This window comes from Neolamprologus multifasciatus, chromosome 2 (genome assembly GCF_963576455.1).
Source record: "Neolamprologus multifasciatus chromosome 2, fNeoMul1.2, whole genome shotgun sequence".
NCBI classification, from domain to species: domain Eukaryota; kingdom Metazoa; phylum Chordata; class Actinopteri; order Cichliformes; family Cichlidae; genus Neolamprologus; species Neolamprologus multifasciatus.
Window position 1 is genome coordinate 3,029,330 of NC_140440.1, and position 27,400 is coordinate 3,056,729.

At 46.5% G+C, this 27,400-nt stretch overlaps 1 protein-coding gene across 5 annotated transcripts in view; it reads left to right on the forward strand.

Moving 5' to 3' along the window:
- Positions 1 to 20,305, forward strand: part of slc36a1 (solute carrier family 36 member 1) — a 35,054-nt gene extending 14,749 nt beyond the window's left edge. For 4 of the 5 annotated variants that reach the window (XM_085182919.1, XM_085182912.1, XM_085182905.1 and 1 more), the window contains 2 exons: positions 1,181 to 1,350; positions 18,744 to 20,305. In XM_085182919.1, coding sequence (XP_085039045.1) covers positions 1,181 to 1,350; positions 18,744 to 19,018 — 445 coding nt within the window. In that variant the 3' untranslated portion in view covers positions 19,019 to 20,305. Of the gene's footprint in view, positions 1 to 1,180; positions 1,351 to 16,020; positions 16,317 to 18,743 lie in introns of all 5 variants that reach the window. The other variant, XR_014877610.1, reaches the window with a different exon arrangement.
- Positions 20,306 to 27,400: the final 7,095 nt, after the last annotated feature.

A 27,400-nucleotide genomic window follows, 5' to 3' on the forward strand; every position in this document is an offset into this window, starting at 1 on the left:
CCCAAGCACAATCCTCTCCTGTTGTGTCACTGCCTCAAACCTCCAGGAACACAAACTATTGTGTGTGTTTGTGGTGCAGGTGCGTCTCAATACATAAGTCCAAACCTCCTAAACTAAACTGAAGCACAGTGTGGAACGTCCAGACTCAGCAGATGCGATGTGCCGAAGAGCAAAGAGACTTAAATCTTCATTGTTTAGAAGAAAGGTGGCAGGATTGGGACCCAGTGTGTCATTAAAATATTAAAACCTGTTTTACTGTGTTTTAGACCCATAGATAAATACTCAGAGCTGATGCTTCACATCCACAGCTTGTTGTATTTGCATCAGGAAACCTGCGGACACTGCATGATGAATGAATCAGGAAGCCATGGATCTGAATGTGTTTACATTACTTTAGTAAGTCCAGGTGAGAGCTGCTGTTACTGGTTTCTCCTTCAGTTTCCTGGCTCTGTGCTCACATGCTGCACAAGCTCTGGAGCAGGTTATATCTGAGAGTAGGGGACCAGTGAGAATCCAGTAACATCGAAGGTGGGAACATGCAGACATCAGCACTGTGCAAAAGTATGTGCCACCACTCATTTTCCCTCAGCGTTGAAATGACACATTTTGGCTTGTTGCCTCAATCGGGGTCATCAGGAGGACTCTGTCCTCTTGACCTCTGAATTTCACCTTGAAGGCAGAGACGTGCCAGTAGCCCCTACAAGCGTCATGCAGCAGCTCAGTGATGTAGAAAGTGAGCGGTGGTGGATTGACTGAGTCTCCAAAAGTGCAGAGCATGCTGAGATCAGAGTGACAGCTGCATCAGGTTTTAAATCAGTTTTATGGCTCTTATCTGGCTCAGGGGCACACAAGCTACCCCCTCTCTCCAGCGGGACACTGAGGAAATAAACACTCAACCTCGAGTGTTTATTTCTCTGCCTTGGTGAGAGTGGAAATCCTCTCCAGCTCCACCTACCTGCTCTTTAAACTGTCTGTAGGTGAGTGGCAGCCAATCAGAAGAAAGTTCACTCAAAGAGTGGGGAGACGAAATGGCTTGTTTAAAACAGCATTATTTTGAATTATGAGTCATGCAAAGCTACTCTAGAAGAATCTAGGAGTAAAAATAAGCAAATGAGCGGGATAGGTCAAATTTTTCCACACATTCCTTGACTCCTTCCACTCCTTCCTCCCCGTTTTCCAGGATGTACCAGGTCGTGAAGCTCCTGTACTGCTTCGGGATCTTCATCACCTTCGCCCTGCAGTTCTATGTCCCAGCAGAAATCCTCATACCATCCATGGTGGCTTGCGTGCCAGATCAGTGGGAGACCGCCATCGACCTACTGCTGCGTGCTGTCATGGTCATCTTCACGTGTAAGTACGAGCGGGTCTGCGGTGTGTCGGGCGGCGGGCTGTTAAATCTGCAAACGATGTCAGGCTCAACTGCAACGTGTTTCAGGCCGAGAGCCGAGCTTTCATATGTATGAATATAAATGGCACGCGTGTCAGCACGCACGATCGACTTTATGCTGTCACGGGATTTACAAAGGAACTCGTCCTCTTACTGTTATTTATGCAATCAATTCTCAGACATGTGGGTTAAAGTGTCTGCTGTATGTTCGTGAAGGTTCTCACTCATCCAGGTCATCGTCATCCAAGGAGCTTGGAAAGAAAAGCATCTGGACAATTGGTGGAAACTTCCAGATTTGAGGTGTCCCCAAGAGGGTCATGGACCCCCTATGGACCCTTCCTCTACCTAATCACACGACCCACCACTATATCCACTGTATGTTTATTCTGCACATTGAGTCACAGCATGGGCTGATTTCCACTGTCAGCATCATCTCAGCTACTGCTTGTGTGGGGAATCAATTTAAAGAAATCTAATTTCTGCCTTTGTTCTTTAGAGAACAAACCCAGACCAAAGACCCTGATCTGTTATAAGCAGTTTGGTACTTTCCTTTTCTCACCGTTTAACTGTCGTGACTGTCACCAAACCCCATGTGGGGTTGCGAGGTCTTCCTCTGAGCTCTTCCCCCAGGCGGTATCAGACCAGGATGACTCCGGGCGAGCCAATCCAGGCAGGAGGAGTATCCTGGGTCTGGTGTGGGAATGCTTGCTTGTTTCTGTGTTCAACCTCTTTGATTCTGTTCTCTGTAGTCTTCAGACTGCAGAGCTTCACAGAGCAGCACGGCTTTAGGTTGATGTGAAATTGTCGTGTATCCTTAACAGCAGATGAAAGATCTGCTTTTGGAGTTGCCATCAGCTCCAGCCCATGTTAGTGGTATGTGCTGACGCAGGAGAGCAGAGCGAGCGGTGTGGCTGCTCCTGAGTGTACTTCTGTGAGGCGCCTCCTTTATTGTATTTTTTATTAGGCTTATTTCTGCAAAGAAAACAGAGTCTGCACCACAGCCAAGGCCCCGCTGACAAATGAGGCTCTTTAACAAGCCGTAATGAGGCAAACAGCACGTGTACAATCTGCTCCTCTCTTGTCTTTGTGCTTTTATCTAGAGCGGAGCTAAAAGGGGCAGCAGAGTAATTTACTCTTAGACATAGTAACAGAAGCGTCCCATTAGAAGGTCGCTGCTGCTTAGTTTTGCTCTTTAATCCCGTCAGTAACAGTCGTTTCAGCTGATTACCTGGACTTGGTTCTGGTTCCTGTGGAACTATTGACTCGAGCCCCTATGTGGCTAATCAGTTCCAGGTACTTCCACAGATGCAGAGTCCACAGTACCTGGAACATCCCTGTTTGTGTTTCTAATGAATCAGAGAGGATTAAAAAACAGCAGACATACATGAAAAAGACTAATTTGTACTTGTTGTGTGAATGAACCTGCACACAAGGAGCTCACTGAGACTGTGAGCTCTGGATATTTTGTTTTGTTGTTGTTGTTTTAACTCCTGGACTAAATAAAAATCTAAAAATGTCCACAAGGAAAAGTTTGGCTGCAGTTCCTCTGGTGTCCAGCAGAGGCAGCAATGAGCCACTCCCTATAGACTCCCGTGTTAAAAGAAACATGCTTACAGGCTGGTACAGACCGTTTTGGTCTCTGTAGATCAGGGGTGTCAAACTCAAATACACAGTGGGCCAAAATTCAAAACTGGAACAAAGTCGCGGGCTAACGTTTATTGAAATATATTTATCCCTCCAGATATAAGAATGAATCTTTTCTTATGGACTCAAACACATTTTGCTGAAAAACTGAATATGGAACAAGCAAAGCTTAATACTAAACAATATATATATTAGCTGTATAATACCAGTAGGCCAGCTCTAATAGTAACTTGGTATGGCTTCGCGGGCCAAATGTAATTAGGCTGCGGGCCAAATTTGGCCTGTGGGCCAGAGTTTGACACCTATGCTGTAGATAATTTCACCCTCATAACAGCTGTACAGGGCCTCTTTGACTGACAGGCGGATGGCACCACAGGTGGCTGTAGCTGCTAGCTGTCTGCTAGGCTTCACCTCAGCTAACTGGAGTCCCTGGACTGGACATCTGGGACACGCGTTTGTGCTTTTAATGACATTATCTGACCAATAATATGGCTGCTCTAAGGTTACGGTACCGCCCAGGACATCCGAGTGCCTGTTTTAGGATTATGATTGGATGATTCTTAGCTCTGACCAACTGTGGGTGCAGCTTTAGCTGATAAACACATCTTGTCTGGCCTCCCTCTGAGGTGGCGAGTGAAGGGACAACAAAGCCACGTGTCTCACATGCGTTCCCTCGCCTGATCCTTTCCCTCCTCTGGGTTTCCAGCAGTAGCCAACAGTTCCCCGTAATAGCCCCGCCAGGCTATTTATAGCTACAGTAGTCCTCCAATTGCAATCGATTCTCATCTGGCCATGACCGCTCATTCTCTAACTGTGTTGCAGGCTCGTGCCTGATTGTGTGCAGCGCTGCTGAAGTCAGCAGGGGGCACACTTCCACCTATTGGGGGATCATTATATTTACATTAAAGGCTGAGCAGTTCTTGAAAGTGGGGGTGTATTTATCCTTTCACAGACCTTACAGACTGGACGCACAGAAACAGACTTTCTCTCCCTGCTGCTTAACTGGTAGTTAACGTCAACTACCAGCTGTTTATTGTTGGTCTCCTCCATCAGCTGCTCAACATCTGCCGGCCTCAAGATTAGGATCAGGACACTGGATGATGATGAATCTTCACTGAAGTACAGACTGATTATTTTCATATTTAAAGTCTTTGTTTTTTTTAGGCCATAAAAGTAATCAATAAATACAGTTTCTGCATCCAACAATAAGACTGAGCCCTCTTGGGTCTGTTATGTTAAAAAAAAGTGTGAGGCTCAGGTGTGCTCTCCACACAGACTCTAAAGGTGACTCTAAAAGTACTGCAGAACTGTACCCAGGAGGAATCAGGGTTGAAGGTGAGGTAAAAATGGACCTCTGACCTGTTGTGTGATCATCTCCTGTAATGATGGGAGCGAATCATTAAAAGGCTGAAAATGTGTGACAGCTGAGATGAGCTTCCTGCTCGCTGTTAGAGAAGCTTAAACATCTGGAAGAACGGCACATGGAGAATCCACAAACATCACTGCTGTAGTGCAGCAGGTAACCCATAAATCCAGCAGGCTTCACTGTCTGTAGAGGCGTCAAATGTGGAGATGTTAATTTGATGGAAACGCTGGTCATGGGAGGAGCCTCGGGTCTTTGTAACGTGGGCGCTTTATCGGATTGTTTAAGATGAATACCGTTTCCTGCTCTCAGGTCATCCTCGCTGCTCTCCACATGAATGACGCCTCTCTGTTGATCTTCATTTACTTCATTTACTTCATTGCCTCTGATTGAATTATGGAGATGGAATTTGCCTCGCTCTGTCGGTTTCTACACACACATCCCGATAAGCTAATAAAGGCGTGCGCGCGCACCGGCTGTCTGCAGCTCGTTTGTCCTATGAGTGTGGACACGCTCAGCAACAGGAGAAATCAAAACACTTGAGCGTCTGGTGGGATTCTCTGCTGGAAGCTGTGATAAAGGAGGAGGGGCTGCAGCAGGGACTGTGCCGCTACTGCGTGCACATGTGTGAGCAGGAGATTACTTTAGCTTTTGAATGTAAATACGAGATGAGACTGGGGCAGCACGCTGTTGTCTGTAGATGCTCTGAGGATGCCTCTGAGACTGTCTCCTGCTGTATTCTGTATTTTAGTGACTGATGTGTGTAGTGTGTGATTATACAGAGGTGCTGCATTGCTCTTCTAAAGTGTTTTAAACTGTTTGAAAACAAAGAAAGTCGGCTTCTCGTTTGGCTCTCAGCGGAGGCGGTCGCACTTTTCTCCTCTCCTCCTTACCCTTATCTTCCCTGCTTAGCCTCTCTGTCCTTGTCTGTCTCATGTGCATTACTTTTTCCCTGGAACAGTCTCTCACTGTCGTTCTCTAAAACCTAAAAGAGAATTATGGATTTGATCAACTGGTCTCTGAATGCTATTGACACCCTCTTCTCAACGAGAAGTCTGGGCTCGGGAGAGCCCGAGTGCCCCGGAGGGACTTTCCCTGCCGGATACACGATGGACGGGTGGCAGAAATGGAGGCTCGTGTGCCTGGCGGGACTGTCGATCGAGGACGCTGAAGATATTTACCTATTCGGAACCATGATAACAGGGTTCTTGCTGATCGGAGCTGGCATGGCCCTGACTTATCGGAGAAACAAGAGAGCGGAACCGGCTGTTCAAACCCCCCCAAAGCTGCCCGCTGGAATTGAAGCGACGGGACGAGTCGCGACCTCTCACAACGAACGCAGCATGGTTAACACCTTGGAGACGCTTATGGCTGATGTGAAGGCTCAAAACAACACCATTGAGCGTATGGTGGGATACATCAGAGAGGGCCCTGCTCAAAATGAGAACCTTGAGCGAAAGTTGGATCACATCACAGAACGGATCACAGCAGTTGTGAGGTCTCAGAATAAAAAGAATGATAACACCACGGATCAGAAGTTTGATACCATCATGGGGAGGCTCGCGGCTCTCCAACGGGAGATAGAGAGACCAGTATCAGAGTGTTAAAGATCAGCTTTGAAAATTCTCAATAAATCAACAAATTCGGGATCAAATGCAGACACCACCACGGCGCCAGCTGCACAGGCCCAAGGCTGAAGCCGGACAAACACTCCCTGATAACGACTGTGATTTGACTATTCTCCCCATCCCATGCAAGGCCACCTGGATTGGCTGGAGGACTGTTTACTTAGCCTGATAGGGCGAAGGACACTGTCTCAGCTGAACTATGGACACGCACACACACACACTTACACTGATAAGCACTCACTCATCTCCCCTTCCCTTTCCAACGCCTTCGATGCTTGTTACCTCCTGGGAACACGAGGCGGGTCTGGGCCCGCGCTGGCGAGTCGGCGCAGTGGCAGGATGTCTGCTGTGTTGCCTGGGATTACTCCATCCCCCTACTCCCACCCTGTGGCTTGTTATGTCTTCATAATGTTGTGCTGTGAACATTCATGTGCTTTTTTTGTGCAGAGGAGTTTTTTTTGTTTCCTGTTCTCGTGCTGTCCTACCATGGAAGCACAGCATGAGTAGGGGTCTCTTTTTTTCCTCTTGTACCTTCCCATTGTGTGTACATTTCAGTGTTTTTTCCACAACTGCCAATCTCCGACTTGTAACCCCCATGTAATGTCTGTGTTATGTGTGTAAGGTCGGGGGGGGTGTCTCATTTCACTGCGGGGCAACCTGTATGTGACAAATAAAATCTGAATCTGAATCTTTAAATTTTGATACTCGAGGAGAGCAGAGATGAGTCACCTTCAGACTTGCGTCTCAGTCTTCGAAACGCTCGCTCTTTGCTGTTTTTACATTTGCAGCCATCTGTCTGCAGTGTGATCGGTCAAAGATGGAAAATGTCACAGGAAGTGATTTTGACTGATGTCCCAAATGTGTTTGGCGCTCTAAGAGCTGCTGGCCAGCCGAGTCTTGCGTGCTTCCGCGTGAGCTCTCGGGCAGATTAGAGTTAAAAGTGGACGGCCTTGAGCAAACTCTCCCTCTCACTCTGCTGAGCGTCACTCTGACTTGCGCTCCTGCACGAAAGGTCAGTTCATTTCAGCGCAGGCAGATTTCTTTTGAAGTGAGCACTCTATTCTAATTTAGTAGAGAGATGGCGGGCAAGCGCAGGAACTCAGCGTAGCTGCGACGGCTGCTGGGGATCAGAGAGCCTCTGAGTGGCAGCGGTGGGAATGCTACACGACTTGGCCGTGTTCCTTACAGTCAATGCTGTTATGTTGCTGTGTCTCACATTGATTACCTGAAGGCCACATCTCGTTTGTTGCTGTTTGATCACATTAGAAATGCCAAAAAGCCACAAGCATGAGAAGAAGAGCCTCTGCTTTGGGGCTGGAGATGAAGATATGCATCGGCACTCTGCTGCGTCACATACCACTGTAAGCTTCAGCTTCCACTTTTCATTCTTAAAACAGGTTTCTAACATGTCTGAAGAAGAAGCTGTGAGTGTTGTCTGCAAAGCAACAAAACACTTTCTTTAATAATACGAGATTCTAAATAGTGCAGAAGTGTAGAAACACTTCAGAGGTCGCGGGCTCTTTAAACAACTGCACCGAAGCTTAGTTTATTAACCTTAAATGTTTTTATATTCCCATTTCCTGTGTTGTAAAGCACTTTGTGATTTTTATCTGTGAAAAGCGCTATATAAATAAATTTTACTTACTTACTTGAGCAGGAACTTGTTCCCCACAATGAACCATTAGAGTCCACTGTAGTCCTCAATGAGCCAGACCGGCTCACTTCATTTGGACTGTAGCCTCGAGGAGCGAGCGCTATAACCGCCCCTTCTGTCAGAGTCTCAGAAAAAGCACGACTTTCTACATGATGAAGAACCGCGGCTGCAGGAACTGTACAACTGTAAGAAATATGTGTGCAGAAAACTTTATTTAAAAAGTAAAACTTTTTGTTTGTTTACATCTCATCTCCGTTCTTTTTAAAAACAGAAACTTTTACGTACTCAGTTACTCTGGTGTCGTTTTTATTTTGGAGGCAAATAAAAGTCCAAAGTTTACGCCCTTTGTCATGTATTTCAAAGCCATGCTGTGAGCCAGATTGGACTCTTTTGCCGTGCCAGTTCTGGCCTCCGGGCCTTATGTTTGACAGCAGTCAGCAGTTCCTGGGTCTCAATCATGTCAGATTGGACCAGATGAATGGTTAAATTTGAAGCATCAGTGTTAAAAGCTCTGTGTGTGTGTGGCTGTGATGAAGATGGCCAGGATTTCATGTCCCTGCTGACAGAAGCAGACGTTCCCTCTTCATTAACGTTCCCAGCTTCCTCGTTAACCCTCACCGCGTGGCCGCGTGTGCCGAGACTTGCCGTGGCGCTGAGCGTGCTTCCTTTGTCTGAGTCACTTTGCCACAGGCTGCAGCTGAGCAGCTAGCATGTGCTGTTGAGCTGTTGATGGGAACGAGAGAGGACGTGTGGACGTCGCGTGAGCTTTCTCTTCTTCTTCTCTTTGTTGTTTCTGTGGCACAGAGGTGGCGTGCCGCTGGGACTTTGTGCTGCGTGTTGCCGGCTGTCGTATTTTTACCCTTTCACAAACATGATGTGTGCACACGTTCACCTTTTACAGATTCCTCTGGCCTTTGCTTCCTGCGCCTGTTTCGGCTCACCTGTGCCACGCTGTGACTCTGACAAACTGAGTCAAAGATCTGACATGGAGCAGCGTGTATTTTTAGAAGAAGTAACGTAGTCACGTGGAGAGGAAAGCAGTCAAAGTGTCTTCAGAGGTTAATTAACTGAATTTAAAATGAAATGGAAATGTCCTTTTTTATTACTTCCATGTGAAAAAGAGACTTTTCTAACTCAATTAAATTCAGATAAATTGGAAATGAGGTGCAGTCCATGGCTGAGAGCCACACTGGCATTAAACTCGTCTGGCTCCAGGCTGTGCAGCAGATTTGGGGACCCGGCTGCAGGCATGTGTTCCCACGCGGCCTCAAGAGCATTACTCAGATCCTGATGCGGGACGATGAGGCCAGGAGGGTTCCAGCTTATCCCAAATGTGCTGGAAGGGGTTGAGGTCAGCGCTTTGGGCAGTCCAGTCAGCGTCTCTTTGCAGAGACCGTTCACCCTCACATCATCACCGATCTCTGAGACAGGACCCAGATTGGTGCTGCCGGGCCGAAGCATTTCAGACCACCGCAGGGAAAAAGACAAGCCGGACTATAAATGAGAGGTCACGCTGGTTTATTCACAGCATGCAGGAAGTGGCATTAATACACATACAGTTTATGCAAAGATGAGAAACCGATAAATATTTAAACATCAGTGAAAAATCCACTTCACACTGCATGACTGAGTCACGCTCAACTCCAGCTATCAGGTGACCCGCCCTCTCCTCCTCCTGTTGGCTGACATGAACGGTAAAACTGTTTTGTCACGGTGAACTGCGTCCGGTTGCTGCTAAAGGGAAACACTTTGTTTTAGCGAGCGGCACAAGCGTCGAGTCTTTCCGTTTATTTCTGGAAGTGTGGGGTGTAACTGTACCTGCTCACAGCACTTATCCACTAACCCAAACTATTCCTTGCATTTGTTTTTCCAAATCATGAAAGCTGCATGTGGTCAGGCGTCCACATGCTTTTGACCATATAGAGCTGCATCACTGCATCACCGAGCTCCCACTGTGAGATCGGGGAATACAGGTTTCACCTGATAATCGACCCTAAAGGTCACACATGAGAAATGATTCTGCACGTCGCACATTTTAACCGAACCATCGGCTCTCTGTGCTAAAAGAGACACAGCAAGCAGAGCTAGGCTGCAAGTAGAGAGGTCAGCCTGAGGATTTCTGTCTTTAGCACAGACCTCCTGCTGGGTGGGGAAGGTCAGGCTCGCCCTGCAATTCCATCCTCCTACACTTCCATCCTCCTCTCCTCCACTTCTCATGCTTCTATCCAGGGAGTTAGATTAAAATGCAGTGGATGTGTTTTTCCTGCAGATAAGCACGTCGACGGTCAGCCAGTCAGCGTCTCGGGCACCCCACACACGATGGTTGTTTTCCCTCCCCATCTCCTATTGTACCCTGTATCAGGGGTGTCATACATGTGGCCCAGAGGCCTGCTAAAGGGCCCATTGCATGGCTTTGCAGAGTGTGAAGGCTGCAGTGAAACAAATGAAGTACTTGGGTTAGTCAGTAAAAATCTTTTCTGTTCCGGGTGTGTGAGGCAGGTCGAGGGATCCTATTGTATCCATGAGCGATGGGAGGGTTTGCAATGATGCAGACACTTTATCTGTCTGCTGAGGTGAACAGAGGCCTGATCCAACCGAGTCCACACCTGTGGGGATGGGGTTAGGGGTCTGGGTAGAGGCTGAAGAGTAAGACTGGGATTAGAATTGGCTGAAATTAATTTCCTCATTAGGGTGGCTCACTACAGCATCTGAGGCAGGGGAGGGACTCTGGCATGCAGGCGGTGCACAGCCATGTTTGATGGTTCAGCATCTGGTTTCTGGGAGCAGGCCCTGTGGTAGACTCTCTGCTGGTCTGGGAACAGCTCAGGATCTCTGCGGTAGTTGATGGATGAAAGCATAAATTACTGACTGTGAGAGAACCTGAGGTATGTTGTAAAACTTCCTTCTCACGTCTGTCAGTTTCACAGAGAGTGGGGTGATGAATCTGTTTCACTTGGTTTTATGTTTTCAGCCTTTTTAAAGGTCTTTGCTTGAATAGTAAATGGTAAATGGACTGGTAATTACCAGGGCTTTAATAGTTTTGCAATTTTCATTAGTTTTTATTTTTATTTAGTTTTGACTTCAGATTTTCAATTTTATATCAGTTTTAATTAGTTTTTACCAATTGTTTGCTAGTTTAGTTTAGTTTTTATTTTTTGAAAATCCTTAGTTTCAGTTTAGTTTTGATTAGTTTCAGTTTAGTTTTAGTTGTGTTTGCAATAATTAAGTGTAACAAAATCCCAGTTTCATCATATCAGTCATTCTGCTCATCCTTGGGTATGTTGCTATTCCAGCTACCATACTGCACCCTGGACAGGTCGCCTGTCTGTCGCAGGGCTAACACGCAGAGACAGACAACTCACATTCCCACCTATGGGTTCTTTAAATAAATAAATAAAGGCAGATGAACAACCATTGATACCAGGCAACTATAAAACGTATATCTTGGCCCCAATGAGACTATTAACTCTCGCAGCACCGGGTGTTCGTAATTGTGGTTCAAGTGAATTGATAAACTTTTTGAAGGTAATTGACTCACACAGTTGTGTAGATATCCCCGTCCTGTTGTCTCGGGATGCATCACGCTGCCTTGCCTGGGGTTAGCTTCTGTTTTCTGGGGATGAGGGTTGAGTGTGCTCCCTTACCTTCTCAAGCTAAGCTAGGTTAGCCTTCTTGTGTGAGCTTTTCAAGTGCACTTTAAGGTTTGTGGGATTTTTTTCCCTTTAGAAATGTCCCTCATAATTTGTCTGTTTCCACTACAAGACACTTGCTTTATCCAAAACACAGTCATATTCAAAGTAATCCCAAATTGGACTCTGGCGCTTTCTTCCGACTTTTCCTGACATGATTCTGCGCGTGGACGGAGCAGCAACACAGACGACTCGACTAACGTGCTGCCACCTGCTGGCATAATGAGACACAGCAAGAAAAAAATCTGTAAACTAAACTTCATTTTCACCCTTGACTACTGTATGACACGCACACATCAATGAAAACTAAACACATTTTTGCTATAAATTCAGTTAATTTTAGTTCGTTTTGTGAACACTCATTCCAGTTTTAGTTAGTTTTCCTTTTTTTGTTTTTATTTTTATTTCCGTTAACGAAAATGTTTTTTCACTTCTAGTTTTCGTTATTTCGTTAACGATAATAACCTTGGTAATTACATAATTTTACTCTATCTGAGCACTCAAAGCGCTTTTATACAACTAATTCATTCACCCAATCACACTCATTCACACAAGCACTTTTTCTAAACTGTGAAGTGCTTACTGTCTAACATTATGCACATTCACACTCCAATGGGTGTATCGGAGAGCAACATGGGGTTAGTATCTTGCCCAAGGATATTTGGGCCTTGGAGCCTGGGATCGAACCACCAACCTTCCGGTTAATAGCTGACCTGCTCTACCACCTGAGCTACAGTCAGGAAATACGAGCAAAATGTGGCATTTTTGCTGTTTGTTGTGATGAATCTAAATGAGTTAGACACCATGATTTTCCCCCTGCTGTGTGTCAAAGCCACTCATGGTGGGCCTTGGAGAGAACCCCAGTGCTGCACAAAAAAGGAACATGAAAGGCCACTTTGATTAGCCAAGCGAACAGGAAGTCCACTTCAGTGTGATTACAGGTAACTTTGGCAGGTTCCCCAGCTCTCTGCATCCTGTGTCAGGCGCCCTCTCACTCATAACGGTTAACGGAGGTTGTGTTTGCCGGGCAGGACAGCAAGGTGTGTGTGTGATTGTGTGTGTGTCTGTCTGTGTGTGTGTGTGTGAATTTCTTTCCTGTTTGTCATGCTTGTTTTCAGCTGTACGCTGCGGGATGAGACACGAGCTAAAAAAAAAAAATTCACGACTTTTCCATGTCTGAAGCTGAAGTTTCAGTCCCGCCCTGAGGCTAGCACCTCGGGAAGGTGACGAGTTAATGGAGAAAAGGACGGAGCTGAAGAACTCGACTGTTGAAAGACGGGTGAATCAGGAGGTGCCTCAGTGTCTGTGATCAGATTGTAGGACGCTGTGTATAAACTGCACTGTTGCATCTGGATTGTTAAGTTTAAAATCAGAGTTTCTGTGTTAAACCTGCTGCTGCTTTTGGAACAGGAGGGAATCATGTGAGACCGCATCAGAGCGTTTCCCTCTCCTCTCGCTGCTGCCCGCTGCTGTTGTCTGAGATTCATCACTTTTCCTTTTCAAACAACTGCATGGAATGATATTATAAAATGTTGGTGAATGTATATGTTTGAAATAAAAATGAACTGAACTGAACGGAACTTCTTAGAGCTCACATTTATACATCGAGCCACATCCATCATCCCCTCCCTCACGGCCGCACACCACAGAGCAGTGGTTACTGTCGTGTTTGCAGCTGCAGGCGAACGCCTCCGTGCACTCGCTGTAACCAGCCGGGTTGATGCTTATTAAACTGCTCTGGCAGGAAATCCAGCGGCTGCTCGAGGCCATCTCTGCGCTTAGAGCAAACACTCAGGTGTGTGTTTCCAACAAGTCTGTTTTAATCGGGCCGAGCTCTTCATCAAAGCTGCACAGAGCACCGCACACACCGCTGGACGTTTCTTCTTCACCTGTTCACTGTCACAGACGCCGATAACTGAAGTCGTCAGCAGCTGTTTGAGAGAAAGACGAGAGAGAAACACAAAGAGTGTGTGCATGTGTGTGCAGCTTCCAGCATCACGCTCATTTGGGCTTTTCTTCTTCTGGCGTTTCCTGTAGTTACAGCGATACTTTAACCACGGGTGTGGGTGCAATTGCTGGCATTAAGTCAGTAGAAAAAGGAGCAGAATGGAAAAAATTAAGAGCATCATGGCAGGATAAATTAGGCAGTCAGTGTTTGCAGTGAGATTATTGCATTTAAAGCAGTAAACAAGTGTTTGTGATGACTTCAGAGAGCCCTGAGTGTCAGACGCAGGAAGCGCTGTCGCGCTGCCTTCATGTGGAGTCTGAGCCACGAGGGAGACAAAGTGCTCCTAAAACGTCCGACAGGGTCACGGACATTCACGTGGCGATGGTCTACCTGAGGACGGAGAGCACGGGGAAGGTGTTGTTTACCTCGAGAGCACGTTGTCTTGCTGCCGGTGCTTGTCTGAATCTCAGTGATTTCTAAACAGAGAGGGCTCTCTCTGTGACTCCTGCAGTTCTCTGTGATGCAGACACTGTAAAGCTTCTCATTAACAGGAAGTAATTGTTTCCCTGCAGCTGAAGCAAAGCGGCAGTGATGTAGCATGGCGGCAGAGAGACGGACGACTTTTCCTTCATTTATCACATCGTGCTTTCTCCGTCTGTAACTCAGTCGTGGCTCAAAGAAGCTTTCCTGGTTGAATAAAAAGAAATAAATAATCATGTCAGTCCAAATTGATTACAGCCCCTGCAGCTCCGAGATTAAATGAGTCCCCACTCGCCCACGGGGAGGAGGAGCTGCAGTGACGGCTTCTGTTACCTTCTACCTTTGTAATTTCAAACGACCATGAGCCATGGTAAATTGAACCAGTAACTGTGGGGTTGTGCATCCTTTCTCCACCTGTCCGACCAGTTTGATTGCTCTCACAGTGACTCCCAGAGGCTCAAATAATCCATTTATTTTCCGAGGAAATTCTAACCATTTCCCGTACAATCTAAAAGAGCAGTTTACCGAGGACACATCCACCCCCTCCGACAAAAGTTTGTAATTGAATCGCAGGGAGATGTTTAGACTTTTGCTCAGCTCTGACCTGGATGGAGTCCCTCCTCAGGCAGACTTATGTTTCTTGATCAAGTGAAAACTCTTTTTATTCCTCGCTGGAGTCGCAATTACTCAGATGGGCTTCGGGCATGTCCTAAAAAATTAAGGTACGCTGCCTCTTCCTGTGAAAAAGCATCAAAGAGAGTTTGCAAATGTGTCTTTGTGATTGTAACAGGTGTAAATATTTCAAGTTTTAATCATCATCTACTTTTGCAACACGCGCTCATCAGAAAGATATAACAGGGCTGAAGTGAGCTTCCTCTGAAGGGTGTATGAGCTCAGCCTCGAGGATTTTGGTCCAGGTTTTTATGATGTCATTGTGACATCATCACACAGCTGAGATCTGTGACTGTGGAGGCCGTCTAGGTGCAGTGAACTCATGGTCATGTTATAGAAACCAGTCTGAGCTTTGTGACATGGAGCTTTGTTATCCTGCTAAAGACACTGAAGAAGCGGCAGCACTCGGGCAGGCTGTGGAGTTTAAATGATGCTCAGCTGGTACTAAGAGTCACACCAGCAGCAGCCTGAACACGGACACAGACAGGATGGATCCATGCTTTAAACTCGTCAGACCAGGAAACGATTCTCCAGCTTCTGCTGTCCAGGTTTGAGAGTGTGTGAGCCGTAGCCTCCTGTTCTTGCTGACAGCAGTGACACTGGTGACACCCATCTCCTTTGGAGTACAGAAGCTCCTCTGACGTTGTCCATGAGCAGAACTAAAGCAATCCTTTTCATATTCAAGGCACGCAGCCAGCTTTCCCACATTAAAGTCGGAAAACCCGTCGTCTGTGGAGCATCTTCCAGCGTGTGATACTAAAGGTCATTTCAAGGAGACAGGCAAAGGTGAAGTAACAGCAGCAGGATGGCTGAGCTGTAGCTCAGGTGGTAGAGCAGGTCATCTACTGGTCGGAAGGTTGGTTGTTCGATTCCTGGCTTCCCCTAGTCTGCATGCCAAATATCCTTGGGCAAGATACTAACCCCAAATTGCTCTCCCATGCATCCATCGGAGTATGAATGTGTGTGAATATTAGCTATAAAGCCCTTAGAAAAATGTGATTGTGTGAATGGGTGAATGCACAAGTTGTGTAAAGCGCTTTGAGTGCTCAGATGAGTAGAAAAGCGCTATATAAGAACCAGTCCATTTACCATTTATAGCCTGACTTTCCAGGATTCAAACGACAGAAGATGGAATATGGATAAACAGGGCAGAGTTATCATCGGGGAAAATCAGGAAGAGGAGGAGCCAGGCTCAGTCACGGGCCAGGTGTCACACTAAGGACGGCCTCGGCTCTGGAAAAAGCCCAAAATAAGGTTTTCAACTCAAAGCAGGCAAACTGTGCAGCTGCTGCAGGAAGTTAGCGTGCAGAATATATATAACTCTTTTTTTTCTCTCTCTCAAGAATGAGATCCAGTAAGAGTGTTGCTAAAGTACCCACTGATGCAAAATAAAGTAGAGTAGAATAGCCCTTTATTGTCATTGTGCATTTACAATGAAATTATGGGTGCTCCACACCAACTGTGCAGGAATCAAATATAAACAGTAGACAGCTGGGATAAATACCAGACCAGAGCAATGTATACAATGCAGCATAACCTGTGTTTTCCCTCCCAGAGGCCAAATCAATCTGAGCGTGTGTCTCTGGAGTGGCGCTCATGGGCGGAGAGCTTTTTGGCTCTGGCTCGTTGATAACGCAGCACAGCCCCCCGGACATCTTTAATGAGGTGCGGTCCACCGAGCGACAGACAATCAGAGAGCCCGCCGCCGCCACGGGCTTGCTTTCCTCTCTGGGAAGTGTTTGCCAGTGGCGCCGGTACCCTCTGACTCCCTGTGGAGAAAGTAGACCAAAGCCCTCCCAAAAAGTCTGTGATCCCACCTCGGAGCATCACCACTGCTGGACGCAGCTGAAGGTAGGGGGTCCATCTCTCGTTTAAAAGCTTTTGGCTCAGTTCACAGGCTCCCGCTGACAGGCTAAAAGCCACCGCACCCCCATTTTTCTTCTGGCTGTGAAACCAGCCCGGCCTTCCCAGTGTCTGTTGATGCTGGTGGGTCTAAATAGAAAGTCATACACATGCCGTCTGAACAGAGGGTCATGGCACTGAGATGCACTGATGCTGTACGCTCTGCAGCCCTACCTCTACACCTGAGGGGGTGTGGTTAAAGGCATGACGAGGTCAGCACAGAAGGGAGAGACCTTGTCATGCTCTCTCGGCTGTTGTTGTTATTGAGTCATTTAAAATGAAAATTTTAGTTGGTATCTGTGACTCTGCTCTGTTTTTGGTTTTATGTGGAAGGATGTTCTCTGTGAGTTGGTTCTCTGACACTGCTTTTCTAACCTGTGGAGGGTTCCTGCAGGGTTCAGTGCTGGGTCCAGTTGTATTGTTTTTCTTTTTCTGAAATTTCTTTTAATGTCTATGCCGATGACACTGTGCTGTACATGTTTTTAAGCCTCAGCAGACGGGTAGGCTGCCCACTCTGGTTGAATGTTTGTTTTGGATTGATGATTAATAATTTCCTTGTTTTAAACTCTGTAAACTGAGCCCATGATTGTTACTCCTCCTGATGTACTATGTAAGAATCAGTCAGGTGATTGCTTCCTTCCTGCACAGTGTTCATAAACATCATGTAGTATTTGATTCGTCTTTGAACTTTGACTCTGTAAACCTTATGTCACCTTCCTGTTTATTTACAGAATAAATGTAAGCTATAGCGGGTGTCCAAATTCATGGGCTGCATCCTCCTGAGGCCGCATTTGTAGGCCGACTTCGTCACAGCGACGCAACAAAGGCTGTCCAGATTCATAGACTCCGATCGGTACCACGCATGCGCAAATCTTACGTCACTTCCTCTCTTTGCCAACACTGCAACAGTTAATGTTTTTGAATGACACGGTTAGCACCCAGTTAGCTCCTAGCATTTCTCAACAGCTCTACCTCCTTTTCGACTGCCCGGGACATTTAAACACTGGATAATCCGTATACAATGATGTGATTACCAGCCTTCCTAGTCTTCATCTTTCAGTGTGTAGCATGCTCTCTCTCTTTTTAAACCCAGGCAGAAATTTTTTTTTGTCTCTGAAGCCCTAAAAGTGCTACGACCAAATTAGCGTGCTCAGAGTGTTCTCTCCGGCACTTTGAAGATCCACGCCTCATCTCCAGGGACCACGCCTCCTCCCCGGAGAGGCTCAGCATGTTCTCTAATAAGCCTCACTCGCCTCACAGCTCCTGCCTCATTTGATGACTCGGTAAACTGCAAAGCTTCAAATGGAGTTTGAAGAGCAAGCTTCAGGAGCCGTTCCCCAGAGGTAACAGGTTTCCGCTCTTGTTGTGTGAAAGCTCGACTTTGCCGTTGCCCCAGAAGTTAATCTGACAGATCTGAGCACGATCGATTGTGGTTGAGAAAATCTTTTATCAGCTGATTTGTCCCGTGCGCTCGCCACAGAGAGGAGCGTGACTTGAACCTGCTCATGTGCAAACATTTTCAGGCAAACGCTTTGACGTCCTGTCAGCGGGCCGCTTGTTTTGTACGAGCGCGGTTGGCCATCGCCCTTTATGCCCATCTCCACGGCAACAGGTGAAGGCACTTCAGGTCCCCGGTGATTTCAGTGTCACGGTCGGCGCTTCCACCAACACGTGAGAACAAACTCCACATGGTGGGAGGCTCTCCCGCCGCCTCCTCGGTTTGCCGCCTTCCCCTCTGGCTATTGCTGCTCTCCGACCTCACTTCATCTCTCAGCCGTCACGTCTCCTTTTTCAGCGCCAACTTTACGTTGCCCATGATTTAAAGATTAATGGGCAACAGACTCGCTATCAGGAAAGATGAGGACACTCGTCTTTAATCATCGAAAACAAAAGGTCTGGCAGTCAAGCGTTCACTGAGATCCAACGCTCACCAGGTGACGATTCAGTATGACAAATGTTCACCTGAGCGGCCACACCATGATCCAGCAGGTTTGAAACTGCTCATTAAACACACCTTCTCTTCTCATTTCCAGCTCTGTGGTAATAACCAGTCTGTTAGATAAGCTTTGCACGATTCACAGTTCAGAATAATCCTCCTTTGTCTGACATGTTATCTGGTCCAGGTGTGTTAGGAACATCTCCTGTGTCACATCATCACTGCGCAGTCTGACCTTTGGCCTCACAGTCGTTCATGAATAAAAGTGTTTTGGAAATCCCACAGAGGGTTTGGTGTGCGCCCAGAGGAAAATTACCTTTTAGAGAACCGTGGATTGTTTCCTGTAGAAGCACTGAGCTCATTAGAAATGTTTGAGGCCACGTTCCACTTTAAAGATGATGTTGTTCACTGTGTCCTTCTTTCCTCCTCTCGTATCCCAGGTGCCCTCGCCATCCTGATCCCAGAGCTGGACCTCGTCATCTCGTTGGTGGGCTCGGTCAGCAGCAGCTTCCTGGCGCTCATCTTCCCACCCCTGCTGCAGCTCATCGTTTTCTACGGCGAGGGCCTGTCGCTGCCGGTGAAAGTCAAGAACCTCGTCATCAGCCTGGTGGGGCTGATCGGCTTCGTCACGGGGACCTACATTGCCATCGTGGAGATCGTTGCCCGCAACGGACACAAGCGCGACGAGACGCCATCCACCTTCTTGGTTCAGTGATGAAGTGGCGTGACTCCCGGCGGGTGGATGGAGGCCTGCTCGGGCCATTTGAAACCATTTTAGTGCACATTTGAACTTTTATCTCATTTTATCTGCTGCTGTTGGACATCACAGCTGTTTCAGGATAAATCTGTGACATGTCTACGATTAAGGAGCATGGAGAACCTGTGGTGCTCGATGTTTCACTGCTGTGTCATGTTCTGTTTGTACCTGACAGTCACGTTTTATCAAGTCCATCCTTTTAGTGCAATCTAACAGATTAATGATGATGGAGAAGGTAGGAGATGGTACGGGGGTTAGAGGTAATTTATTCTTTTGACTGATTATTGTTTGTGGTGTTTTAGTCAAAAACTACCTCAGTTTTTAACATCCAATTTGGAGCCTTGTAAAACACCTTCGCTTCATGCAGCCCCCAGTTTAGAAGTAAACATGTTTGTTTAGCACTTTGATTTCTGCCTTATTCACTTCGACTATAGTTTTAAAATCGCTTTAAAAAATTAAAAATCCGCTGTTGCTTGGGTCGAGGGTCATAGCGGTTCTGACGGGAACGCCTCGAAGTGCCAGGAGATCGTTCGTATCTCATCACAGCAGACTCACCAGGATGACACAGCAGCTATTAAACAGTACAGCTGCTCTCTTGCTCTCAGCTTTGGGTCAAAATGTGAGCGGTGACAAACAGAACAAGGTCACAGGTGCAAGAGGCAGAGCCTGTGAGGGTCTCGGGATCCTCTGGGAGGAGTGTGGCAGGTGTGCAGGGATTAAAACCCCCTAAAAATGTGCCAGATGTTCTTGTGAATATTACAGCTGCGTTAGTGCCCGATGAGCAGTCGCTACAAACAAACGCCATCAGGTTTTAGCTGCATGTATCTAATATAGCAAGTTTTAACTGCGGGCTTGTAGGTGTTGTCGACGCCTCACAGTGAAGCGTCTGTGCTGTCGTGTGTCTTTGTCCGTGTGGCATTAGATAACAGACTTCTGGTTTCCCTTCACCTGTGAAATCCACCTCATGCAGGGCTGGAAGTCGTTCTGTGTGTGTATATATCCATCGTAAATGTTTGCACATGTAAATACTCATCTAAACTTTAATTTTCCTTTTCTGTCGTAAGTGTCAGGTTGCAGCTGATCAAATGAGTGCATTTCAGCATGAAAACATCAAGAAATGTAAAATATTCCAAACTTCATCCAGCTGACGGCCTGCATCCTTCATATGTGTGAGACCTTCATTTGCTAAAGCGCTCTCATTTCTTTACTCTTTACTTTCTCAGAATAAAGATGTTGAAAGTCCAAGTTCATGCGTTTCAGTCTCTTCATGTTAGCAGGTTGACTCATAAGGATCTGAAAACTCAGCAACTCTTGGAGCCGATCCGGAACTGGGTTCGGAAATTTTTAGAGGGATTTGTTACTGGACGTTTGGCATCACATCCTGACAAATGAGGTAGAAAACAAAGTTGTTCGTACCACGCATGATTAAAACACTGTTGATGACCCCAGAGTAAGAGCATCAGAGCAGTTGGTATGACTGAACATCAGCCCCTATATATTACCAATGCATGAGTGTGTTTGGAGTTAGCTGTAACTGTAGTTGTCCAGAAAGGGCAGCTTATTATCAGCCTCTGCTGCCTATCCGCTCTGCAGAATTGAAGTTGAGGCCAGACGGAGACCTCGGAGCTGCCTGTGTGAGCGTTTCTGCCTGGTTCATGTGCTCCGCTCCCCGAGGTGCAAATGCTTTTCAACATGCGCCACAGAAGCAGTCCGAGTAATCCTTCCACCGCCTAATTGACACATATGAGAGGGAGAGGGGAGGGTCCGCTGGGGCTCGTTTTCCCTGTGAAGCTTGGCCAGAGATGGAATTAAATTAACTGGACTGGGATATTTAGCATGAGCTGCTTCACGCTGCGTTTAGCTCAGCGTGTAGACTGTTCGTGGTCATGAACGTGAGCGCGATCCTCCAATGAGTCCAAGGCACTGGTTTCTGTTGGGCATGTTTCCTGCCATCAAAGCTACCATGGATGGACATGACTGTGCTTAAAGGGGGTCCTAATCCATTATTTTAAGTAAGGCTAATCAGACTATCTGCCGATGTTCTTGTTTTTGTGCTACTTGTATAAAAATTTAAAATGGCATTTTCTTTTTTTCTACATTGTTTTTTTTTTTTCAAATTTCTACAAGCTTCATTTTGCAGTATTGTGGAATTTAACAATGGTTGATAGTTTTTATTAATGTGTCTTCAGATATGGGGCTGTGCAGGAGAGCTGGATGTTTTTATATGATGACTAGAGCCCACTGCTCGCCTGCTCTCTGTTAACTCTTCACTTTAAGTTTTGTGACGACGTGGATGAAGGTGAACTTAAAGTCGGCCAGTCACTTCCTTTCTGAGCTACTTAGGATGACTGAGAACAGGGACACTCTTCAGATCGTTTTATGGTTTTGGGCTCCAATTTTGAGTCTTATTCAATAAATGAAGATGTTTATTTTTATTTTAGGAATTATTGGAGTATCTTCATTGGCCAATAAGTTGCTAATCACATGTGAACTGGTGTAATCTCAGTTTGAATTACCCTCTGCTCGTCACACCAACATGGCGACAACAAGCCCCAGCTCAGATATTCATGACATCAATTTGACGCTGCAAGATAAAAAGATAAAAACTTCATTTTCAGTGACCTAAAACATGGTTTATACGTGGACAAAAGGCCAAACAGAAAAGTCTCTAATTACTAAAATCCCTGAAGAAAATGCCTTTTTCATATACACCATGTCATTATTGGAAACACGTTTTCCTCTTGGGGCCGTCCGAGGGTGAGCCTCAGCTTCTGTGGACGACGTTTCACTTCATCAGCGCTCTGGTTAAAGGCATGAACCCCATATAGGAAATGTAATACTCACTTTATAAGAGTTTCAGGACTTTCTCTAGTAATTAGTACCTGAATGACTGCAACCATCCATAAAAATACTATGTAATAGAAATACTAACATTTCTATGCTAACCACTGTCACCAGACTTCACTCTATGGAGCAGAAACTGGACATGTCTGGCTCTAAGGTTCTTACTGATCAGCAGATTTGTATTAATCCTGAAAAGGAGCCACAATGGAGCCAATTAGCAGCCGGACTGAATGAAAAAACACAATTAGGTGACTTTCTGCCACCAGTTCAGCCCAAAGGGACCACGTTCCTTATTTCCTTTTGCAAACAGCTGCTAATTAAAAGCCACAACTGCTGACACAGCAACTTTCACCTCCCACTGCTTCACTTCGATTTGCAGAACGTGTTTGTGTGCAGCAGTAAAGCTTAAAGCTGAACCTCGCCTGAGTGGCACGCAGACACTAACGTGCAATGTTGGTAAAACTCACAGCTTTTCTTCGACACTCTGGAGACTAAAGATATCATTAGCTGCTTGTTTAACCAGAGTGTTTGAATGATCACAGGTAAGATGGCAGTCTGAGCCACCACTCTGTGTTAACATGTGTTATTAACACGGAGTAGAGAACTGGAGCTGAACAAAAACACCCTGATAACGACTGTGTTTAGACTGTTCTTCCCATTCCATGCAAGGCCACCTGGGTTGGCTGGAAGACTGTTTACTTAGCCTGGCAGGGCGAAGGACACTGTCTCAGCTGAACTCTGGACACGCACACACATACACTGATAAGCACTCACTTATCCCCCCCTCCCTTTCCAAACGCCTTCGATGCTTGTTCCCTCCACCTACCTCCAAACACGGCAGGTCTGGGCCCGCGCTGGAATGGTGGCGCAGTGCAGGATGGCTGCTGTGTTTGCTTAGGATTACTCCTCACCCCTACCCAACCCTGTGGCTTGTCACGTGCTCCATAATGTTGTGCTGTGGACATTTATGTGCTTTCTGTGTAGAGGAGTTTTTTTGTTTCCTGTTCTCATGCTGTCCTCCCAGGAGCCCAGCATGAGTAGAGGTCTCTTTTTTTCCTCTTTTACTTTCCCATTGTAGTGTATATTTCAGTGGTTTTCTGTAATGCTACGATCTCCGACCTGTATCCCCATGTGATGTCTGTGTTGGATGTAAGGTCGAGGGGCGGGTCCATTCCACTGCAGGGCAACCTGCATGTGGTGAATAAAGCTGATTGACTTGACTGATTCTCAACAGCTCCACTTCACCAGCTGAGCAAAAGCACACAAGTGGCCGGCTAAGTTTGGCTCAGGTGTCCCAGAAATTCATTCATTACAGTTTATTCATGAAGAGTCCAACAAAGTTAGCTAACCCGGCTACTAGCAGCTAAAAGTAGCTAACACTGTTAGCTGCTGTTTGTTAGCTGCTAATAGAAACTAGCAGGGACCAAAAAGCCACACCAGCGACAGTTCAGCATGTCCTCAACAGTTCACCTGAGTATGACTGTGATCGGTCAGAGCTCTGACCCATACACTGGTGTGCTTGACTCCTTTCACAGAGTTTTACAGAGTAAATACAGGCAGTGGCTCCACAGCTGAGGTGAACAGCTGACTGACAGCCAGATTAAGCACTCTGGTCTGATGACATTGAGTGACTGTCCCAATGATGCCATGTTGACGTCCACCTCTGGTGTAATAATGTTGGATAGTCCGGCTGGCTAAGTTCTTCCTCCCACAGTCCACAAACATGCTCATTGTCTGTAGGCGTGAGTGTGATAGCTGTCTGTCTCTGTGACAGGTTGGTACCTGTCCAGGTATAGCTGCCTCTTGCCCTGTGACAGCTAACATGGGCTCCAGCCTAACCTTGACCCTGAAGTGTGTAAGTGTAAGGAGATGCCTGGATGGATAAATATTGGAGGAATCACTGCTGTGTACTGCTGGGCAGCACGGTGGCACGGTGGTTAGCACTGTTGCCGCACAGCAAGAAGGTCCTGAGTTCAATTCCACCATCAGGCCGGGGTCTTTCTGTGTGGAGTTTGCATGTTCTCCCCGTGTTTGTGTGGGTTCCCTCCGGGTACTCCGGCTTCCTCCCACCGTCCAAAGACATGCAGCTTGTGGGGATAGGTTAATTGGATAATCCAAATTGCCACTAGGTGTGAATGTGCCAGTGAATGTGAGTGCAAATGGTTGTCTGTCCCTGTGTGTTAGCCCTGCGACAGACTGGCGACCTGTCCGGGGTGTACCCCGCCTCTCGCCCTATGACAGCTGGGATAGGCTCCAGCCGCCCGCGACCCTGAAAAGGATAAGCGGAAGCGAATGGATGGATGGATGGATCACTGCTGTGTTTGTAATAAATAGATCTAAGAAATAGTTCGGTACAGGATGCGTTGTTTACAGGGTCACGTGTTCTCTGTGTGAGCTCAAGCCGCCGGTCATACACGAGACCTTGATGAGGATCAGGTCCTCGTTACCCAGCCGTCATCCTGTTTCTGATTTATTCAAACCCAGTAAAACTGAACTTGGGCAACGTGGCCGTCAGCGAGGTCAGTTTTGATTCAGTGTGTGTGCTGACATGCAAGGATCCTTCAGCTGCTCGCTGTTCATCAGCGGGCGCCTCTCCTGAGTCCAATAATGATCTAACCTTGTGAAGCTGAGGAGCACTTCCTGCATCCGGGGGTCAGTGCATTAAAATTCAAGATCACAGCCGACGGCATCGTGAGAACTTGAATGCTCTATGAGGTAACATGAGAGCTTCGTTAGCCGGCTGAAGCAGGGATGGGGAGAGGGGTCTGATGAAACATGTCATCTCTGTTGTTGGAAACTCGAGTTTCGCTCACATTCCATCAGCTCCAGCTGTGCTCCAGGTGTTTTCAGGTTCTCAGTTTGCTGTGCTTCAAATTTGAATCTTACAGGTGTGGCTGCTGTTTTCGACTCACCTGTGCTGCCGGCATTTATTTCCACTCACACCTCACCCCGTTACTTCCTCCTGCTTATCTCACTTCCTTTTATCTCTCCATCTTCTCTTTGATTTCTTTCCTTCACCTGTCCTCCTGGCGGGGAGGTGATAGCTGACTGCCGGCGTTGCTCACGGCGACAGCTCCTCCAAACTGACAGGTTACCCTTCTGATCTTCCTGTTGCCACAGCAACAGACCTGAGATTACACAGGGTGATGTGGTGATGGGCCGCGTGTTGAAGTGCAGAGAGACAAATAGCTATCAGTGTGGCTCGACTGAAATCACACAAAGAAATGTGGAGGGAAGTGCTTCCTTTTGGTCTGTCACCACAGTAACAGCAACTTTTTAACTGCTGATGAGCGCTCAGTAACCTGTATGTATTTGACCTGCATCAGCTTTTAAATATTGACCGGTATTTTAAAGCAATTAAAGTTTGGAACCAGCAGATGGATCTGAGGTTGTTCAGACTGCGATCAGTTACCAACTGATCGCACCAACTCATCGATCAATCACAGAGGTTGTTATCAACTCGATAACTTAGCTATGAGTTATCAGTTGAGCTATGATGTGTTCATTTGAAAGAGGCAGAACTTGTAATCAGTCACAAATGTGGACAGGTGTACCAGCAGGAGAGAGAGATTGACTTTATAAGAGAAGAAGAAATAATAAAATGAGTGCGGTGGCTGCAGACAGAGCAGCAGCGTGTGAGGAAACCAGAGTTAAACCTTCATGAACATAACGATAGACCGGATCAGTGTCTCTGTGAGCGTGCTGTTTCTGTGTGAAATAAAGCGAGGAGGCCAGCGGCTCACACTGAAAGTTCTTTTATTAAGACATGGATTTCAGGTGTTGCTTGGTTTCTTTTGTTTCATCGACATTACAAACATTCAGAGGAAACATTCTCCACGGCAATGTGCAAAACAGCGTATGAAAGGAAAACAAGAACATTGTCATTCAGAGCAACCGGCTGCCGCTCGGCCTTTACATCCATTCTTTTTGTTTAAAACTGATCCAAACACACAAACAACAGCAAGCTTCATTGATTTTTAGCACAAAAAATAAGAGAAATACGTCTTTAGATGTACACAGCTGCAGGTAATTCAGGTAAAAAAAAAAAAGAAAGCCAATAACTGTGCTTCTTTAAACCCTCAGTGGGCCAATTAAACCTGCCGCTGTCCTCATCGAGCTGCGCTATCTTCCAAACATGAGTATTGATGAATTCCACTTTATTCATTTATGTCATCTGTGCTTCTTTCTTTTATTCACAGTCGTGTTGGAGTCTATAACTGCAGATTCCCCAGATCCCAATCCGATCCAGCATCGATCCACGGGTGTCCTGCCAACAGCCAGCTGGTTGTCATTAGAAGGAATTTAGGTTTTTACATTAGCTTCACCTCTCAGACTCGCTGTAAGTGTCTGTGGAAGCTGGTTAGATTAGTCCAGCTTCATCTGAGAGTAACTGCTTCCCTTCATATTACTATTTATTATCTTAGTTTCATCTTTGGAGGTTGATAAAGTATATAAAACTAGCAACGCAGAGGCAGCAGAGATATGATCAATCCCACAGGTCCCAGATCTGCACCGAGGACGGGGAGGACGGCTTCTTTTTACATGGTGTCAAAAAGAACAAGACGTTGTTTGTTAAACTAGTCTAAACTCCTGTTGGTCTTCAATTAATGTACTTAATTCTTGGTAAATTTATTTTCTCTGTTTCTTGGACAGATGTGAAGACTCACAGCAGCTCGCTGAAGATTTCCTGTGAGTTCAGATTATTTGTCAGATGCCCTTGTTTTACCTGTAAATTACCTGCCTGCGCTTACAAGACGTGAACACAGGAACATTTGGCTTTAAACTTCAGACCTTGACTGACTTTGAACCGGCAACATCTTGGCACAAAAAACAAACAAAACACGCACAAACACGCTGTCCCTCCAACAGCTGTCCCTGGTGCCATCGAAGGGTCCTCAGTGGACCCTTAAACATGCATGCACGCTCGCATGCACACACACACACACACACACACAGTGAGCTCATTAAAATAGGACCAAAGCACAGGCAGATTATCACAGCTTATTCATACATATGCAACATTCATCTTCAGCTCCCCAGCAGTATGAAGCACAGTGACGTGTTCAGAATACCGTTACCATGATTTAATCACTCGTTCCTGTTTCTCTGATGCTCGGCTTGTGTTCAGACTCGATGTGTACAGCAGACGCACTCATGCGACTGTGAGGGAACACTGATAGTCTCAGGTTGCTGAGCTCAGACTGGCTGTGGTCCTGTGGGAGGACACAGCGGTACACAGACACTGTGTTTTCATCCTTTTGTCTCCGTCTGTGTTTGCAGAGGGTTGCACACGGAGACACCGTGCAGGACATGCAGAGAGGCTGTGGCACACCTGTGCCACTCATTCTCAGGAAGAGGAAGGTGATGATGCAATGAAGGGAGACAGTCTCAGAGTCAGCCTCTCTGGAGCATACTGTACCCCCCGCCCCTCTCCATATACATCACACTGTCCAGTCAAACTAAATGTTTGAGTCCTGAAAGCATCATTGCAAAGTT